The sequence below is a fragment of the Cavia porcellus genome, unplaced genomic scaffold, assembly GCF_034190915.1.
Source record: "Cavia porcellus strain 051 isolate PalLab524CR breed Dunkin Hartley unplaced genomic scaffold, mCavPor4.1 scaffold_6, whole genome shotgun sequence".
In the NCBI taxonomy this organism is placed as follows: Eukaryota; Metazoa; Chordata; class Mammalia; order Rodentia; family Caviidae; genus Cavia; species Cavia porcellus.
Window position 1 is genome coordinate 25,789,531 of NW_026947489.1, and position 20,361 is coordinate 25,809,891.

At 48.6% G+C, this 20,361-nt stretch overlaps 1 protein-coding gene across 5 annotated transcripts in view; it reads right to left on the reverse strand.

The window, feature by feature from the left end:
- Window positions 1–13,514: 13,514 nt before the first annotated feature.
- Window positions 13,515–20,361, reverse strand: part of Arnt2 (aryl hydrocarbon receptor nuclear translocator 2) — a 144,959-nt gene continuing 138,112 nt past the window's right edge. For 4 of the 5 annotated variants that reach the window (XM_005006247.4, XM_005006246.4, XM_063250122.1 and 1 more), the window contains 2 exons: window positions 18,493–18,629; window positions 13,515–17,019 (listed from right to left, as the gene is read on the reverse strand). In XM_005006247.4, the coding sequence (XP_005006304.1) occupies window positions 16,921–17,019; window positions 18,493–18,629 (236 nt within the window). In that variant the 3' untranslated portion in view covers window positions 13,515–16,920. Of the gene's footprint in view, window positions 17,020–18,462; window positions 18,630–20,361 lie in introns of all 5 variants that reach the window. The other variant, XM_003475734.5, reaches the window with a different exon arrangement.

A 20,361-nucleotide genomic window follows, 5' to 3' on the forward strand; every position in this document is an offset into this window, starting at 1 on the left:
GTTTGGTCCCTGCACTTTCACGAGGTGCACAGTGGTGGTAGGAAAGAGCAGCTGTCGTCAGAGGGCCTGTGTCCTAGCTCCTCATCCTGTGAGGTTCTTCCTGGTCCCTGTGTTGTCCCTGGACCCCTTTAATGAGAGCAGCTCTTTCTCTCTTGCTCCCAAGACAAAGATATCAGACCAAGCTCCATTTGAGAAAAAATTGGCTGATGGAGCAGTTGGATAATGGCTGAAGAGCAGTCTGGTGTGGAGACGCATCAGCACTGCACCCCTACATGTCCCGAGTGGGCCCCTCTCTGAATGCAGTTCGTACACCTGCCTCTTTATAGCTCCAGACTCCATTCTGAGTCTTGGTGTAACCCAAGGCTGATGTTTTCTGAGCTCCCAAGGGTCCTCGTATGAGAGAATGGGTCTCTAGGTCCCAGCTGAGAACCAGTGACAGGGGTGGAGCAGGCATAGATTTAACTCCCATGAGGTAGCGGTTGTTGAGCAGAACTGGCCCAAGCTGCCTTGAGGACCGTGAGTCTCCTGCTCCAGCAGAATATGATTATATCAGGGCATATCTGGGTGCCAAGGTTATGTGAACCAGAGGGTCCACAGATCCAGGGGCAGGCATGCAGCAGAGCAGAGAGGAGCCCTGAAGTCAGAGAGCAGTCAAGCTTCCATGGTGGCTCTGCCACTCGACAGCATTGGGTACAGTGGTCAGGTGGATCCTCTACTTCCTTATCTATAAAATGGGGACAGTAATTTTTACTGCCCTAAGGTATGATAAAGGCGGAATCATGGTGGTGGCTGCTGCTGAGCACTTATTACGGGAGCTCAGCAGCGCCTGTCATGTTTCTCGGATGAGCCCAAAAATTTGGTAGGAAAATTTCTCTTAGCATTTTTTTCTTCCTCAATTTCGAAACTTGAAGGCAGGGACAGAGGAAATGAAAACATAAACACAATGGCAGGCAGTGCACTCGCCTTCCAGCTGAGGATGCCCGCCCGTGTGCCCCTCCACGCACCACGGCAGAGGGAGGCCATCAGCTGCACTGTTGATTTGTCCCCACAATTCAAGAGGGCTGGCAAGGACCAGAGACACTTGTCAGATGCCAAAATGGCAAATAGGTTACAGATGATGGCTGGTAGGGATGTGGGAATTAGAGAACATCACACTGATTTGTTTTTATATTTTTCCTGGCTGCTTCACAAAACCATTCCTCAGAAAGCCTATTTGGCTGCACAACAAATGTCGGTGGTGACAAACATCTGCCCTTTCCCAGTGGTTTCCTAAGTTCCGGTCCTAACAGTGTGGCTACCGTGAGAGCTTCAGCAAGCACGGGGTCTACAGTGGCTCTGCAGACACTAGGGAGCTGAGTCACCTGTCCACATGCAAGAGGCAGCGAGCGGTGGCTGGGGCATGCACACCCTGGTCCACTCTCATCTAGCTCTTCTCTGGGTGCCAGACACTGGCGAGACTGTGGATGTGTGGAGGTAAACTGAACTGGATGCACACGCACCCACACTCAAGTATCCATCCTGACACACGTTCCCTGATACAGAATCTCTCTCTCACGCACATGCTCTGTGCCATATTCTCTCTCACTTGCACATACACACTCATAAATGTGCACACAGGCGTGCACACACACATTTTCACTCTTCTTCTCTCTCTCAAGCTTGTGAGAAGTGACTTAGAGAAAACCTCTCTCCCGCAGCCCTGGGAGCCCTGCACCTTACCTACCCTAAGTGAAGATGGAACGTGGAAGCAGAATGTGATCACTGACACAGAAGATTCTAACGTGAGAGCAGAAACTGTGTGCAGGAAGAGTTCTCTCCCTCTGAGACCTAAATTGGGATAAGCTGCAGATCATGTGCTCACAGGGAGGAGTAGCTTTAGGTCTTCAGGGCAGCATCACCTCAGATACGAGGGGCACTTGTCAGCCACTGCATGTGCTTGAGCCCTGTGCATGGGGTGCCAGGAAGGCGAGGTGTCAGGAGAGCTGGGAACCTCTCACATTGGCTATAATGGTGCAGAGCTGATTCACATGCAAGTGTATGAAGGACCAGCAGTGTGGACTGGGCATTCATACACCTGGGGACATACTGAGCCCAGGTATATCTCCAGAAAAAGGAAAGGGTATTCTAAATGGATCATGGCAATGTGTCTGTCCTTCCTTTGAAGTTGCCCCATCACAAAGTTTTACCATCACACCAAGACAATGGATGCTTTGCTCTGCATTAGAAAGGGAGGCTTAGCCCTCTGGCTGGGGACACCCATGAATGTGTTGGGGCTGACTACCTCTGCTCCAGGGCCCAACCCTTTGAGACAGCATGGGCATCTAAGAGCCAGCACCATATACTGCACGCACCCTGAGCCTCTGCTAACTGCACTCTGCTCTGGCTTCTCTCCTGGGTGGTGAGCTCAGCATCGGGTCATCATGATGTCCCCCTCATCTGGTGGAAGAGAAAACTCCACTCCGCGCTCTGAACTTGGCCTTTCATTTTTGAAGTCCAGCGTTCAAAATGCCTAGAAAACTACTTTCACTTTCAATAAAGCAAGCTCTTGTAAAATACTTTGTTGTTTCTCTATGTTTTAAATAATCAGAGGTCATTTAGTGATAGATATTATCCTGTCTGCGTCAGTCAGGACTTAGTAGAGAAGTAGATTTCCTGCAAGATATAAATATGTGAGGATTTACAAGATCTGCTTACAGGGTTGCTCATAGAGTCAGGTGTGAAAGAGTGCAAAAGTTCTGTCTGCACCCTGGAGATCAGAAGGCCTGGAGCTCACTGTAGTGTCCCAAGCGAGACTGAATCAAGAGGCTGAAGGGTCGGCGCTGGAAGACAGGAGACATCGTCCAAGGTGAAGGCGAACACTGGAACTTCTCCCAAGAAACAGAAGGGCACCTTCCTTTGTTTCCCTTTTATACCATTAAGGGGACAAATCTACCAGGGAGGGTTTTCTGTCCTCAGTAAATCCCTTCAGCCACAACCAGAACTATGCTGACACAGTTTGGCAGATATTTCTTACTCAAGTTGATACCTATCGAGTCAGTTAACTATCACACGGTCAGAGAGGCTGGCTTCATCCCTATTGGACGTGGTACACTCTTACACTGCCCTGGACGCTGGCGCCTCTGTGACTCCTGCCACAATGGAGAGGTGAGGTGCACACGAGATGACACTTTGCAGTCACATTAGAACAGCTGTGACAACCCTAGGGAATAGAATTTTTCCAGCTTCATTTATCTAATGAGACCAGCATTCTACTGTATTTCCCTGAAATTAAGACTAGATCTTATATTAGTTTTTGCTCTAAAAGACACAGTTGGGCTTACTTTCAGGAGATTAATGTAAAAAAATCTACATTTATGTACAACAACCTACATTTCATGTACAGACATCTATATTTAATGAAATAGTCATGTCATCTTTTTCTGGAATCCTGTCATAACTCTCCCGATTTCTGGTCTCAATTTCTTGCAATTCTGTTTTGTAGACCCAGTGCCCTCAGTCTCTCAGACAGGGCTCTGGACAGAGCCTCCATGCACGAGGCTGTCCAGGCCACCTGCAGCACCGTAACATGTGATGTACAGGATTATGAAGACTCACATTAGACACATCCACGTCCGGACGTTCTCAGTCAGGGTGTTCTCAGCCACGCACATTAATGTCTGTGCATTGTGGTCATTTGGAAGTAATTCTCAATTTCATCTGTTCACGTAGGTGTTTAACTTCTCACACAAAAGTACTCACCTGAATATTTATAAATAATTATAATTTGTTATCATTTCTTATAAGTAATAATGTTGATGTTATTTATTTATATTAAGTCATGAGTAATATTATTATTTAAAATTCAATACATCTGTCATGTGTTATAACAAACATGCTAAATGCATCTACCTGGGGTAGAGCTTATATTAGAAGCATCCTGAAATGTCATGGTAGGGTTAGGTCTTATTTTCAGGGAAATATAGTCCATGTGATCCATAGTGACTGAAATGTCACTAAGACTGTACTTGGCTATAATCCACTTAACCATCAAACCAACATCTTGTTTTCTTCCTGTGTTTGCCAGTTCTGCCCTGGGGCAGGATAGAGAAAAGTTGTTTTTGCTGCCAGAGGTTAGGGGAAGGTGGGGTGGAGAAAGTCCTGGATAATATTAAGCTTTATTTACTTACATAAGTAAAACTGTGGGTTTTGTTTTTTCTTCTACTAATATTTATATACAAACTCCTAGCTTGGATAAGTGCATTGGCAGTACATAGGTCCATGTGACTGAGGATCCAGTACTGACATAGTCAGAAACTTGCCCTGCTCTTCTCCAGCCTGCTAGGAAGGACCCACTACTTCACACAGATCAATAATGATCTCTGAGTGGGAAAGGGGTCTCACATTTATTCTTCAAGCAGTTACATACCAAGACCTGATCACCGAGGCTCAGCCTGACTGTGAGCATCCTTGTGGATTCCCATGGCTGTCACTGTCCATGTGGTCTTTAAACTATCACAGTTCAACTTATACTCTTTAAACTTTACAAGAGTGCAAAGCAAAGGACAGAAAAAAAGAACTAGAAACATATTTACCAATAAATGATGTTTCCACTCTACTTCAGCCTCATTAGGAAAAACCTGCAGTTATGGACCCATAGAAGATTGCAATGAAATGCACTTGGAAGTCTCCTGCACCTTCTCCATTTGCCTGTGCCCTCTCATTAACACAGCTCCAGGACAATACGGAAAGCAAGAAAGCAGTGCGACTGTCATCAGGCCATTATGCTTGGTCAGATCTCATAAGCCCGCTGGTCACTGTGAGTGTGTGTGTGTGAACTGCTCCATGCAGCTGTACTGTGTTCAGCCCTGTAGCTACCTGGAGACACCTACCTGCATGGCACCACGGGACACTGTCAGTCCTCAGGGCCACGCCATCCTCCACAGCGCTGACTGCCACTAACCCAGCCCCAGCCCTGCAGTGATGTAAAATCCCTGCACTCTCCAACACACCGAACCCCTCGTGTGCCCCTGGGATTAGCCTTTTGCCCAGCACCATGGCCTCCAGGTTGCATGATTGGTTCACTTCTCCTGGTGGCCGGGTACTGTCCTGTGATGTGGTCACATCATAAGTTTTCCCTTTTAATCCATAAAGAACAGTTTTTGGCTATGATGAATAAACTTATCAAATTTGTGCCTAATTTTAAGAACATTTTTATTACTTTATTTTTATTTTGCTTCAATATACGTATAATAATTGTACATGTCTATGGGAGTGTAGTGTTTGATACCTGTAGATACTGCAAAGTAAAAAATTAGGGTTTTGAGTTTATCATCACCTAAAAATTTATCACGATTTTGGAGTGAGAACATTCAAAATGCTGTCTCCTAGCTATTGTGGGATATCCAGTACCATATCACTAATGATTCTGGCCTCTCCGTGCAGCAGAAACCAGCATTTACTCCTCCGAAGTGTGTGTCCGTACCCGTTGACACATCTGTCCCTCCCCACCCTCTCCTGGCCTCTGGTAGCCATGGCTCTGCTTTCCACTTGCCAGAGATGCTCCTTAGCACCCCCAGAAGTGAGGTCATTCCATGCCTGTCCTTCTGAGTCTGACTGATTTCACTCCATCCTGTCCACATTAGCAGAGGACAGGGTTTGTCCTTCTTATGGCTAAATAGGGGCCACTGCCACACAGTCTCATTGTTCTTTGAGGTTTAAGAGGCTCAGGACAAGTTTCTGAGCTTCCCTTATGGTACTGAGGATGACCAGCCACTGGTGGCCTCCACCGTCTTGGCTGGCCTAGTGTCCTGTCACTCTGCTACCCGTGCACTGCTGTCTCTGCTCATCTGCAGCTTCACAGAGAAGTCACACCTGCAATTCCTGGGCTCTTCCTTGCCAAAATGTTGCTGGTGTATTCCGTTTGGGCTCCGCACTTCTGAGATAGCCTCTGGGGTCCTGCCTACCTCTGGGGGAGACCTGGCAATCCCCTCCCCCTCACCTTGTGTACTGGGCTGAAAGGCATTTCCCCCGGATTTGTCTAACCCTGGTGACCTGTGAATGTGACCTATTTGGAAAGAGGATCTTTGCAGATGTCATTAAGATCTGGAGATGAGATCATCCTAGATTTAGCATGCACTATGAATTCGATGTCTGGGCTGCTTCTGAGAGAACTGAGACAGACTGAGGATGAGGCCAAGGCGGGAGGCAGCAGCTGAACGCCAAGGAAGGGCTGGGATCGCCTGTAGCCTCCAGAGCCAAAGAGGCGGGAAATCAACCACTGGTTCTCCTGACTGACTGGCCAAGTTTCCTTCAGAGCCTTGCTCTTGCTGTGCCCCTTGGGCAGATGCACAGGCCTGTCTGTAACAGCTCTGTGAAGAACCTGCTCCGATAGTGGACTCTGAACCATTAGCAGACACTGCCCCTCCACTGGGTTCTGCCCCTTGGTTGAATGAAGTGGCTGTTCCCTCACAGCCTCTGCAGAGCCAGCCCTGCCAAACCCTCTGGTCCGGCTTCTAGTCTCCAGAGTTGGGAGGCAATCCACTTCTGTGGCTTTCAGCTACCTGGTAGATGGCCATTGCTGTGACACCCATGGGACCACAGCTGCTGGCCTTGTCCTGTACTGCAAGCCCAGTGCCAGTAGCAGCTGCACTATCTGATCCCTCCAGGATCTCTGCTCCAACTCCCTTCCTGTGTCTGCCCTGCCAGAGGTCCTGTGAGATCCTAGAGGCTCCATGGTGGGTTTCCTCTGGAGAGAACCATACTATTCCCTTCAGAAAATCCAGCCTCAAAGATCAGAGTTTCCACTTTGGACAGATTTTCCAGGTTGGGTTCACATGCAGCTCCCCTGAGATGGGGACACAGGTAGGGCAGAACCTGTGGCCCACTTGGGCTCTGTTGGGAAGAGCCAGGGGGCTGCTGTCCATGTATCTGGTGAGATGAAATCAGTGCAGGAGACTTCCAGCCTTTCTCAGGGTCTTGCTGGGTCTGGTTCTTTGCCCTGTTGATGCAGAAGTTCCTGGCTGAGTGAAGCTTTCCTGTCTTGCTAGGGAAACACAACAAAATGCTTTGGAACTTCTGGACCCCTTTCCTCATTGGACAATAAGGTCCCAGTTATCTCTGAAACCCATGCCAACTCTTGCCTGCATTAGTCTTGCAAAATCCCGTCCAATTTCTCCTTCCTCTCCAAGGTTCTTCCTTCTCTCCCAACCACTGCTAGGGTCTTGGAAGGCTGACCAAACATCCTAGTTTTCATGGGACCAGAGGCATCTCCAGGAATGTGAGGCTTTCATTGCTACAACTAGGAATTCCCAGGTATCAGGATTGAGTTGCTCTTCCCAGAGCTGGGGAGACACAAGTGCCAAATATTACTAAGATATTAATTTATTCTTATTGAAAAGTAAAGATTTAACTCCTTCTATCTATAGCTTCTTAAGAAACCTTTTCGTGGTGTTTCTTTTTTGAGAAGGATAATTTCTATAGTCCTGTTTCTAGGTTCTCACCTTGCATGTTGCCGTAGGGGTCACCAAGGCTTCCAGTGACACCCGTATGACATCATCACTGAGATCATTCCCTATGTGTGCACTCTTTGGACCCAGACACACTCACAGTGGGAGCTTGCAGATCACATCTGAGTGTGAAGATGCCATGAGGCGATGCAGAGATGCGTGCCCTGAGCTCAAGGGGTGTGACTAATAAATCAGCTTCTCACCAATAAATCACCACAGAGAAATGTTTTCCCCGCCTCCTCAGCATCAGACCACAAATCTCTCTCTGTTTTTGGCACTTAGATTTGACTCTGTGTAAAGTGTGTGGAACAAATTAGGGCCCCACAAATGGTGACTTTGGAGCCAGAGGAAGGCTGTGTCCCTGGCATTATAATCTTGTGTCCCGATGAAAGGCTGTACCTCATAAGTTAGAGCACATTCAATGATTTCAGTGAAGGCTGAGCCAATGAGCTGTGAGCCCCTTAGGTGGCCTCCATGAGAAAGCTCCTCTGGGACCTCATGCTGATCACATCCTAAGTGATTCTTCTGCTAGTGCAGGACAGGGCGCCCTCTACCTGAAGCCTTCACCCTTTGTAGTGTCCTGTCTGCTGGCCTGGCCTCTCCAGGGAGCAGGCATTCCTTCGGGGAGGGCTCCCTGAGGTCACCCAGCACAGCTGGTGAGAGAAGCCATACAGTGCCTCAGAGAAAATGCAAAACAGTGTGTGCAGGAGAAATCAGCCCGAGTGTCCAGCTCCCAATGGGTGGACAGGGCCACTATTTTTCTCAGAAAAGACCAGGGGACAACTTTCCTGCACCACTCTCAGGAGAGGAGTCTGGGGATTGGATCTGGGCGCCCAAGAAAAGGCGCTGGTGATTCACGCCCTGTTCCCCCAGGCAGGTTTCCCTGCCATCCCCCACTCAGCCCGCTCATCAATAAGAGTGAAACAGCATACAGCATTTCCATGCTTCTCAGTTTTCTATACTCTGTACCTTTTTAAAAACAATTTCTGCACATTATCAGTAAAATCTGGAAAACAATCATGACTGTTCTACGTAAAGAGCAGATTTTCTGTTTGTTGTCCATGACTGTTTCAGTTAAAGGAGGTCTGGGGAAATCTCAGCCCAGGTCCCAGCAAGTGCTTGGCTCCTGGTTACACTGTCCCCCCCTGCGTGTCACTGCCTGCACTTGTGCTCCTCCCCTCTGTCCAGGACTGTTTCTGTGGAGCAGTGGGGTCACGTGGATCACGCTTCACCTTTGTGCCCTTTGACACCTAAATTCTGCACATTCCTAAGTAAAGTGACAGATCGTTTATTTTCCTCTTACTCTGGCAGGCAATTTGCTTTTTATTACTTGTTATGACTTTATAACTAATATACATTGTATTCCTTGCAAAGTAAGTTATACTAAAAGCTACACGAATGAAAGGGAAATTGTCAGGCTCCATGGAGACTAGCATGAAAATATTTTTATACATCTTTTATGCATATAAATGAGCACATGAGTAATTTTATATAAATGCAATATTATATTTATTTTCATTTTTGCTTATTCTCTCTGCTTCCACAGTCTATGTGACAATTCACTTCTCTCCAAACACAACCTGGTATGAAAAATTCACACACTTTCTACATGCACTCATGCATGGGAGCTCACAATGAATCTACACATCATGCTTTGGATGTGTTTGGCTTATCAAAGTAGATTAATATTATTTATACTTTTCCTGTATTTGTTAAGATTTTGAGGTAACGATAAGGGTGTTTTCCAATTTTTCATTCACTTCTTTATCAGTGGGCTTTCATTTACAATTGTTCCCCAGTACAAAATTGCATGGGGATGGATCTTAGAAGTGAGGTAGCTGAAAATACAGTTTTATTTAATTTAGTAGATACTGCCACATTATTGTCAAAGACAGTTGTAAAAGCTTTGTAATTGGGGGCTGGGGATTTAGCTCAGCGGCATAAGCGCCTGCCTTGCAAGCAGGCAGCCATGAGTTCGATCCCTGGTACCGATAAAAAAAAAAAAAAAAAAAACTCCTTTTGCCAGCCCATTGGTGTGAGAAATGTCAAGTTGCTGTGACTTTAATTTGCATTTCTCTATGTGTGAGACTGAATTATCTGCCTTCTGATTCTCATTCAATTATCAAATATTTTCCTTAAGTGGCAGATTTGAGGAACACCTAACAGGCGCCCATATGGGCAGTCCTGGGGCGAGGCAGCGGCTTAGCAGTTTATCGTAATTGCTTCAGATGCTTGTCCTGTTCCCTTTACTTTCTGCCAATTCTGCTCTCTCTCCTCCTTTCTCTCTGAATCTGTTTTGAGGAATTCAGCCTGTCAATCGCTTGCCCGTTTCTTTTCTCTAGCAAACTATTCTCCAGCGTTGGGTATATCTATCTAGGAGTTTTAAAAATTATCTAATCACAAACAAAATATATTAGTACTTTGAGTTATAAAATATGCACATCATTTTCAATTCAATGCTATACTTCTAGAATTCTGCATCAAGTTCTTTTAAATGCTGTACTAGGTTCCTCCATATGACTGGATCACAGTTTGTTCATTTCTCTACTAAACATAGCTTTCCAGTTTTTCACTGTTGCTAACAGAGCAGGGAATATCCTTGTATATGTGTCTGTATTAGTTAGCTTTCCCATTGCTGGAACAAAACACCTGACACCTGTAACTTAAAAGAGAAGAGATTTAATTTCGTGATATCAGAGGTATCAGTGCATGGTCCGCTGGTCCAAGGCAGGAACATCACAGTGAAAGGGCTCACAGCTGCTCACTTCATGGTGGCCAAGAAGCAAAGTACAGAGTAAATCCCAAAGAAGACAGGTCCAGGGACCGGATATAGTCCAAAGGTCACGCACTCATGACCCAGTCAGATGCACCTAAAATTGTGCTTCACTGATTCATATGTCTATCTAACCAATCAAGTTAACCATCAAGATTAACTCAAAGTCTCCCCTTGCACCTGTGAGAAGTTTCCTGGAGTTACATTCCATGTCACAGGGTTTGCCTGGCTTTGACATTCCTGATACACCCAGGGCACTCCTAGCAATCAATCAGTTACACACACACACACACACACACACACACACACACATACACACACACACACCTAGAAAGAGTGCCCATTTCTCCCTCTCCCCATCAACAGCTATGTTTGCAGACTTAATCTGAGTAACAGTTATTTTGTTTTAATTTGTCATCTCCCTTGATTGCCAATACAGTTCAATTAATTCTGGCAAAATTAATGTCATTTAAGTATGTAGGAACTGACAACTCAAACACTTTGTTTATCCATTGAGACATATTTTTAAAAATTGATTGTGAAAATCCTTCATATATTCTGAATACTATTTATTCTGTTGGGTATACAAATTTCAAATGTTTTCTACCAGTTAACTGGCTTTCTTTTACATTTTTCAGTTGGGCTTTGAGTTCTAGCTTATCAATATTTTACTTCATCATTATCGTTGTTCCTTGGTTAAGAAATCTTTACTAATGATTTGATAAATATATTTTCCAAGATTTTTGCCCCAAATGCCCTACATATATTACTGTTAACACTGAGATGTTTTCACCTGTGTATAATTCATTTTTTGTACAGAGGGGTGATTGCAATTAAGTGAATGTTTAAATTTTTAAAATTTATTACAGTAAAAAATGTATCACATTACACATGGCCAGGAATCCCCCTCAGAATCCTCCCTTCACCTGAGCACACTTACCCCATCGTTCTTGTCTCCTGTAGAGCAGTCCTAGAAGTCTTCACGTTTGAGGTATGATCAAAAATACAGTGAATGTTGCTGCCAACTGCCATCAAGTGGCGAGAATGATGGCACCTTTGAACCAAGAGGCAGTATTTTGAGTGGGATTAATGGCGATGTCTTCTACGGTAATAAACTAAAAAACATAAGCACTCACCATCGTTTTCAATCATGCCTCATACTTTAAGACAAGCACACCATCATTTCTTTTCCTGGGTATGTGCCCCCAACACTGTTTATTGAGAACCGTTTTGTAATTATTGACACCACCTCTTCCCAACGAGACTTCTTCCTGATGTGTGCGGATGTCTAGGGACTTTGCTGTGTTCTACTGATCTTGTTTCTACCTCTGTATCAAGCCCACAATTTCCATTATGAAACCTCCCACTCTCTGGTAGGATGACTACTTGCTCTCTTTCCTCTTCCTTTTTTCTCTCCTCTTTAAATCTCATTCAGTAAAATATATTGCCTACCATGTTTCCTTTTTATTCCATAGGAAATTTGGGGTCATCTTGATGCATTCTATCAAAAACTCAGCTGATTATTTGAATCCTGTCTTTATTTGGATAAAATCTGAGCACGCTGCAGTTTAACATGCTCTTCTTGAGTGAACGGATTGACGTATTTTGTCCTCTGTGTACACTTTCTATCACTCAATTGGGACTTGCTGTCATCTCAGCCTTTGTCCCCCATCCTTCTTTCTGTCCCAGTCAGGGTGGGCCTGGCTTTCCTGGATTCTGCAGAATCCGATCGCTCACTCTATGTGCCTGGCTTCTGCTCTGCTCAGTGCCTGTTTTGTGTCTCCTGTTTGCTGCTTCTGTCTACACTGTTTGCTGTTGCAGCAGAGCAGTGTTCGATCATGTGGCCACGCATGCAGGCTTTGCTCATCCACCCTGTGTGTGAGCACTTAGGTTGCTGCTCATCCCTGGTGATTGTGCATAAGGCTGCAATGGAGATTCCTGCAAGGTCTTTGTGTAGGACCTGTGTTCTGTCTCCACTGGGCAAAAGATTTGCACCGGGAAGGCCAAGTGACAGAGCAAATGATGTCTAACTTCACAAGAAACCTTTGAACTGTTTGCACAGCAGCCGGGCAGCACCACTTTGCTCCTGAGAGCTCCTACTTCTTTCATATCTTGAACAACACTTGCTAAATTTTAGTCAAATGTTAGAATGCTATCTCGTCGAGCTTTTCCTTGGTATTCCCCTGATGACTAATACTATTAATCATTACTTTCATGTGCTTATTTGCCCTCTATGTAATTTTTGAGATAGACTCCTGCTATGTCCCTCAGGGTAGCCTCAGCTTTGGGCTCAGGTGATCTTCCTGGCTCAGCCACTGGAGTAGCTGCAGCCATTGCTAGGCACCACTGCACCTTCCTGGCCTCTGCACATCTTCTGCGGTATAATTTGAATGTATATGTTAAATATTTTTGCCTATTTTGTGCTAAATTGTCATTAAATTTTAAATATTCTTTAGATATGATTTGCATTGTCCCCCCACCCTAGCCAGTGACTTATCTTTTCATTCTCTTAAAACTACCACTTGAGAAATAAATCTTTGTCTTTTATGGCATTCAGTTTGTCAATTTACTTTTTTTGATGGGTTACGTTTGGTGTAGCATTCAAGCTGTCCACATCCATTTTTTTTCCTGTGCACTTTAAATATGTGTATTTTATGTCTGTAATCAGTCAGTAAAGCTGTAAAACAATGTTAAATGTTTGATGGAAGAGTCTTCACATAGTCCTCTTTCAAGAGAAAAATTAGAATCTGTTAGTTTACTAGGGTTAAATTAAGACACCAGTTTAATTCTTCAGTACTTAAAAAATAATGAGTGTTTGAAACAGATAATGTATCGACAGGGCTTTGGAGAGAGACCCAGGGTCAGGCCCTGTGTTCATCACTTCCTTCTGTGCATTCTCAGAGAAGCCACTTTGCCAGTTATCCATAAGCCAGGAGTAGTAGTCCCAGCTCGCAGATCTATAATGATTAAAACAGAAGTATTTTCAAAGAAGCTCCTAAAGAGCTTTTCCTAAGCAGGTAGTCGTGAGTTCGGTCCTGGGTACTGATAAAAAGGAAAAAGACAAAAAAAAAAAAATTTTTTTTCCTTACCTAGGCGCTCAAGAATTGTTAGTTTTCTCTTCCATCCTAAGTCCCTAGAACCCCAAAGATGGCCCATTACCACCTAGTGACTCGGACAGAGTGGCTTAGTAAGGGGACCACGCCGGATGCGCCCAACCTCGAGGGCAGGTTCCATGAGTAAGTACATTACAAAGCTGGTGCGCAGCAAAGTCATTTTTATTGTAATGAAAATTTCAGAGGCAGTTACATTAGTTACACATATACACAGCGACTTAATAACTGTTAGTCATGGAGAACATTCAAGAAATACAAATGATGATTTATCCACAGCACAGTTCACATCCATAAGAAGAAAGGTAAAGAGTGTAATGATTGCTTGTTGTCCACTGAAGCCTGCTTGTGAAATCTTTTTAAGAAAACCGATTGTTAGATGAAGCAAGCTGCTCTGCTCCGGCCCAACCTGTCAAGCTTCTGTTTTGCTAGCTGGTGCCCTGTAGGCCTTGGCTGGTTGCTGGACCATAAAGCAGCTCCAGCCATGAGACCCAGGCGTGCAAGGTGCAAAAACGTGCACATGCCCTGCAAGGTCCCCTGGAGCCTGGGCGGGGAGAAGGCAGACAAACTGCTTACGGATCCTGGTGCATGGGATCTGGCAGAGATGGAGAAGTTGGACCTCTGAAGATTAGGACCCAATCACATCCTAACCAGCTCCCTTTCTAGTCATACAAAGAGCATATCAGTTCTATCACTGGCACCTGGCTGGTTCCTGATTAAGTGTCAGGCGGTAACTGCTACGAGCAGATGGCTCCAATGGGCGAGCATGCCTGGCTCTCACATGGGCTCATGGCTGCCCCTTGTGTGCAGGACAGGGAGCCTTCCTTGCTGCCTGGGGCCTGCCTCCTCCTGTGCCAGGCTGGTCACAGCACTGTTACCCACAAGCATGGCTAATTAGGGGACACACAGTCACTGTACTGACACAGCAGACCTAAGTATCCTAGGGTGAGCTCTATTAGAGACCGGCACTCCCCACTCTGCACTGTTCTCTACTCATGAAATAACCAGAAGGCCGAACTGTTGTATTGGGAAGTGGAGGACAATGTGTCACCTGTGACAGACTCTCACTGCCTGAACAGAGCTAACAACAAACCAGGGCAGAGGGACCTGTGGGCAGCATGCTCTAGAACCATCCCGGCCACTGTTACCATCATGGCCAGTCCTGGTAGCACCTCAGTGTGTCCTCATTGATAGTAGCCATGGTATAGCTCTCAGCCTGAGAAGAACAGGGCACATCTGGGAATGTGGAGGCGTCTCACTACTACAGGAATCCAGGAGCCTCCCCTCCCCCTGGCAATGACCCATCCTGGCAGGGTGGTACTGGCCTCCTGGGCCAGCAGGATGGTGTGGGGGCTCTTTTCCAAACCAGGACACCAAGCCTGCAGTTCAGGGCTATGCTCTTCCCCTTTGTGCCTCAGGGCCCTCTATGGGCTCTTCCCAGTCCTGGACTGTTCGCTGTCACCCCTGGTCTACTTTCTTACTGGCCACAGGACAGTTTCTGAGAATCACCACTAAATACAGAGTGGGGGACAGAAAAGACATAGGACTCACACCTGCCATCAGACCCTGCTCCCAGGATAAGGCGGGGAGGCAGGAAGTCAGACTCAGCGGTCACAGCTCTCCTTGGGCTACAAATCGCAGGCCCAGGCAACCTGACCTCCTGTTAAGGTCGGAGGCACAGGTGGGAGGTGGCCAGAGTAGGTCCTCTCTGCTGGTTACGGATGCCTTGGGTCTAGCACGGACCAGCAGCGTAGCAGCACGGTTGGCTGCTCTCTGGCATCACCCAACTAACTGTCCTCTGCCATACAGAGGGCAAAAATGAACCTCCAAACTCACAAGCTAAAGGCCACACGCAGTCTACTCCTTCTCATTAAGAACACTTCTTCGCTCCAAAGGCTATTTTTGTGCCTTTTTGGGAGGAGGATAAAGCTCACTGCTCAGGGCAAGCCCAAGGCTGCTGGGCACTGAGATGGTGCTGGGTGGCACCAGAAACCTGAGCTGGGGCTGCCTGTGGTGACTCCACTTCCCCAGAGGCAACAGCTCCTTTGAGGATCGAGCAAACACCTACATCTACACTCAGGACCCAGTCACCACTATTTACAAGAAGACTAAAAGCTGTGCTAGAGACTGCAGTGCCAGGCTTGGCAGTCTCAGAGCTGGGATCACAGAAGGCCAGGTCCTGGGGCAGGGCATCCTGCTGGGGAGGCTGGCTTTTGACAGCTCAGAGAAGGCAGGCCTTTGACAGTGCAGAGCTCCTCCCTGTACCTGGGGCTCCCTCCACTCACTCATTCCTTGATCTTGGGGACCCATGGGCAGGGACACAATGCTGTGCAGTATTCACAAGGACTCTGGGAGGGACCCCAGGATTTTTCGAAGGGTGGCCCTCTTTCCCACATGGGCATCAGTAGGTGGAGGGGCTGGTGTGAGAGAATGAGGTGACCAGTGGGAAAAGAAGTAAATGAGGGAAGTAGAGAAAACAGGGTCTGTGAAAATGAAACACCACGAGCCAGGGCCCTTGGGCTCTGCAGGCAGCAGACAGAAGCATCTAGAAGTCAGCCAGTGCTCCTGTCTTGAGACTGCTGAGAACTCAGAGCCCTGATGAGTATGTGGCAGGAACAGAGTTACAAACAGAGCTGGAGCCAGTCCTCTGCCACACAGAGCTGCACTGTATCCTCACTGGGGGACAGGGCAGGAGGCCCTCTCCACATAGGAGTGACCTCCCACTACAGGGTGCAACCCAGGAAGCCAGGTGTCCTGTCCCTGCTGTCGGTGAGAGAAGACAGTGACCTTCAGGCTCTGAGAAGGGGGAAGGGCTGCTTCCCCTGCAGAGGAGCTTGGATCCGAAGCAGCAGCCCAGACTGAAGAACTGACCCCTCACAGTGAGCAGGTCCTCAGCCTCAGCTCCTGGTGACACCGGGGTCAGCCTGTCAGCTACCTCCCTGCCAGCCTGTGTCAGTATCCTCAGTAAGAGCAGGGGCAGGAGCTACACATTTCTGTGCACACACTCGGGCCACACACGACAGACACGAGGCACAACACACTCATCAGGACAGACAGTTCACATCTCACCACACAAAGCACAAACATCCACGTCACAATAGACCCAGTGGCACAGCAGCAGGCAGTGGGCCTCTCCCAGTCCCCAGGGCGTGACAAAGGCCCTGACCCTGTCTGCCCCTTACCCAACCCGGCCAGCAGCCACCAGCTGTGAAAACCAAGCAGAAGCCAGATTCTGGCACCCCAGGCAGGCCCACTGCTGCTCTGGGCATCAAGCTTCTCAAGGTGCACAGTGCCGACCAAGGGATATTTGTAGCTACATCTGAGGGCCGGAGAGCGCGTACAGATAGAATACAATAAATACAACCAAGCCCCACACCCAGCAGGGTTGGTCAGTAGCGATAGAGAAGCCACAGCTGCGGTGAGAGCCAAGCAGTACCAGGCCTGGGGGAGCGCGGGGGGAGGGGCACTGCAGTGGGGTCCTGTGGCAGGGCAAGCTGGGTGTTGATGTCGAACCATCGTGGCCCTGTACAGGGAGCCTCGCTCTGCCCAAGAGCTACTCAGAAAAGGGCGGGAACATGCCTAGGTCGGCAAAGTCCTCGATGTTATAGTTGCCAGTCCCCTGGGTCGGATCTCCTGGCATGGGCAGCATGTCCTGCGGAAGAAAAGAAAGCAAGCCACAGGGGTCAGTGTTTTCGCCCTGAAAACCAGGCACATCCCCAAGCCCCACCCACCACTCACCCTTGCAGCCATCTGTCTAGCAGGTGGCAGGGAAAACTCCCAGCCTGCATGGCAGGGGTTCCTGGGGACTGCTTTGGGGACTAGTGGGGCAACAGGTGAATCACTGGACCGGGAAACAAAGTGAGCAGGAGACCCAGTCCCAAACCACGCAAAGAGCAATACACAACAGAAACGCAATGCCAGTGGGCACAGCGGGACTGCAGAGATCTCAGGGCAGGGCTACATCCTGGGGTCAGCCTGCAGCTCTGCAAGTCCTTCAGATGCTCTGGACTCAAATTATCCGTCCAGAAAACAGGAGCGGCAATCCCCAAAGTCTCACTGGGTGTTCTGTCAAAGCCCAGCTCCTGTGATGGTCCGTGAGAAAAGAATTTTGTGGACAAATAAGCTTGGGAAACAAACTCAGCTACCTCCCAGCACTCCAGGCCGCACTGGGATAATAAAGGTTCTGATATGCTCCGCAAGAAAAAAACTGAGTAACTCTGTTTAACCAGTGTCTCATAAACTTATTTGACCAAGAATTCTTTTTAGCATGGTGACCCTGGTTAGGAAATTCTGCCTGGTAGGTCCCCAAGGAAGGAGGCTATGCAGGGTAGGTCCCTAAGGAGTTCCAGTTGTGCAGGGGAGGAGCCAGGGGCCGGGCCAGGACTCCTCTACACTGAAGAGGATGCTGTCCTGGTGGGTTCCTGATGGGCACCTGGCTTAGGACTTCCTCTATGAGGATGCTCTTGCCCTGCCCTCAGGACAGCTATGATGAGGATGAGACAATGGAGGCATGGGCCCTCAGGAAGGAAGAAGTGATCTGAGTGGCTCAGATGTGACCCTTCCCTGTGCACCCTGCACTGGGACAGAGTTTTGGGCTGTAGCTGAGGGTCACCCAGCTCACAGCCTGCCCAGACCCTCCAGGGAAAGCATTCTTGCTGAAACAGGAGCTGAAGCACTTGGGGTGAGGGCAGTGCCCACTCCCACTGCCTGAGTCTGTCCCATGCACAGAGGAAACCAGGCCTGCCTCCATCAGTGACCATCTCAAGTCTAACCCCAGGAGGAGCCAAGCTAGGGCCTGCTGGCCTGTCCTGGGTGTGGCCTATCTCAGCCAAGGGCCCTGAGCTCTAGGCCTGTGCACTCACCAGAGCCAGGAGGCCCGCAGCCTCTGCTCCCCCAGCCTTCCAGGAAGCCCTGGTGCTAGGCAGGGAGGGTCTCCTGGCTTGGCCTCCCCTGTGTGTCGCCCACAGGTACCTGCAGGGCCTTCTACTCCTGCCTCCCTTTACCCCAGGGCAGCCAGAATGTGTGCTGGCTCACTAGGGGCAGGCGGTGTGCGGCAGGATGAGGGGGAAAGGAAGCAGAGAGAAGGCGCCGGTACCTAGGAGAAGGCGGTGCTCGCTCGATTTACCTGGAACACTTCAGTCTGGCCAGGCTGCTGGTGGGGGTGCTGCTCACCACTCTGCTGCCCATGATGCTGGCTCTGCCACTGTGACCAGACCTCGGAAGGCCGCCCCTGGAACTGCCCGCTGCTCTGTCCACTCTCAGCTGAAAGAGCCGATGCATAGGACACTGCCTTAAAAGCCACCCCTGGCTCCATGACACCTAAGAACCACTGTGGCTCAGAGGGCCCAATTGGGTTCCCTCTTCCTGCAACCAGCAGCACTCCACCCCACTGTGTTCCCGCAGCAGAGACTCCCCATCCTTTCAGAGCAGCCCTCCCACCTACCCTGACTGACAGACCATGAACCACGTGGGTGGGAGAGACCTAGAGTCCTCTGCTCTCCACGGGACACACCCACCAGGTGGCCACGTGTGTCTTCCAAACGGCAGAGGCTCCCACACTTTTTGTGGTCACTCACAGAGGCCTTGCTCTGAGGAGACCCGGACAGTAGGACATTCGTGGGTTCCACAGAGGACGCAAGAAGCCCCCTCCTCACAGGGCAGTGCTGTCCTCCAGATGCCCCTGCCCTGGGCCTCTCTCCAGTGACCCTACCCAGGCAACAGTCCCCTAGGGCTCCTGAGAACCACAAGCCTCGCACACGATCACTCACTCCAGCTGGGCTGCCCAATGTCCCCCAGGCCCTGCTGAGGCACCTTCAGCCCTCTCCTGCCAGGCCCTGGCCAAGGGCTTCTGTGTCGCCTGTGAGGGAAAGACCAGGCACTGCTCATAGGGATGGTGAGCTCCTCCGGGAGAGTCAGCAACTCAATTTATGAATGAGAGTACTTCGCTTCTGTCTACAGTGTATGAAAAACACCCAAATGAGACAACAGAAAATAAGGAAAATGAGTAGAATTTGGTCTAAAATATCTTTGAGATGTAACCAAAGAATTCTTAAGGAAAAATAGCCTTTTAGGGAGGATACAGTAAGGCACATCAAACAGCTTAGGAACTTTTCCCACTTTAAATCCCTGGCCAGTGTTCATCAGAGGGGCAGTGGGCTCTCCATCCTGCCAGGTCTGCCATTTCCCAGAGCCACGCCAACCACAGGCAAACCTCCCCCACAGCCCTCCCATCCCAGTTACCACGAGGTAAGCCCATAGTGCCCAGAAGGGGCAAGTCAACCCCCACACCCCACACATTGCCTGAGACACGAAGGGCTTCAGTACAACACACACTCCCGAGTAACCCCTCTTCATGACGAGGACAGCCGGGGGGTTCTGTGAAGTGCAGGAGGGGGTACCGTTCCCTGTCGCAGCCTGAGATCTGAGCCCACTACTCCCATAGGCTTCCACTGGGGAACCAGCCCCAGCCAGGAGGCACTGAAAGACTTTATCTGAACAGGATCAGTGATGTCTCTGACGAGATAACAAGAGTGACCTGCAGAACGACCACCTGGTGACCTGCAGCACTGACAGACATGGTCAGGTGGTGATGCATACACAGATTTACTTCTAGAAGGAGTCCCATAGTCTCTGACATCCAAAGGCCATGTGTGTAGTTGCATGAGTTCCTTGGGGTGTGGCTCTTGAACAAAACTTAGGCTGTTGCCACTGTGGCTGGATGCCCAGGCCACCAACCAGGCAGGGTGTCCTCGTAGATTGCATTACAGCAGCTACCAGCTGGGCCAGCTGGGTGAGCTTCCAGAACCTGGGCCAGAATCCTGAAGAGTTTGTGCTTTCCTATGTTACAGTGGAGGCAGGGGTGGCATTTTGCTTTCTTTTAACTGACATTTGATGCTGTAGTTTCACTCTTCGTAGGCAACATTTTCCCTGTGAGCCTCAGCTGATTTAGAAATCACTCCAAGACTCAAGCTCATTTGAGATCCTGCTCAGAGCG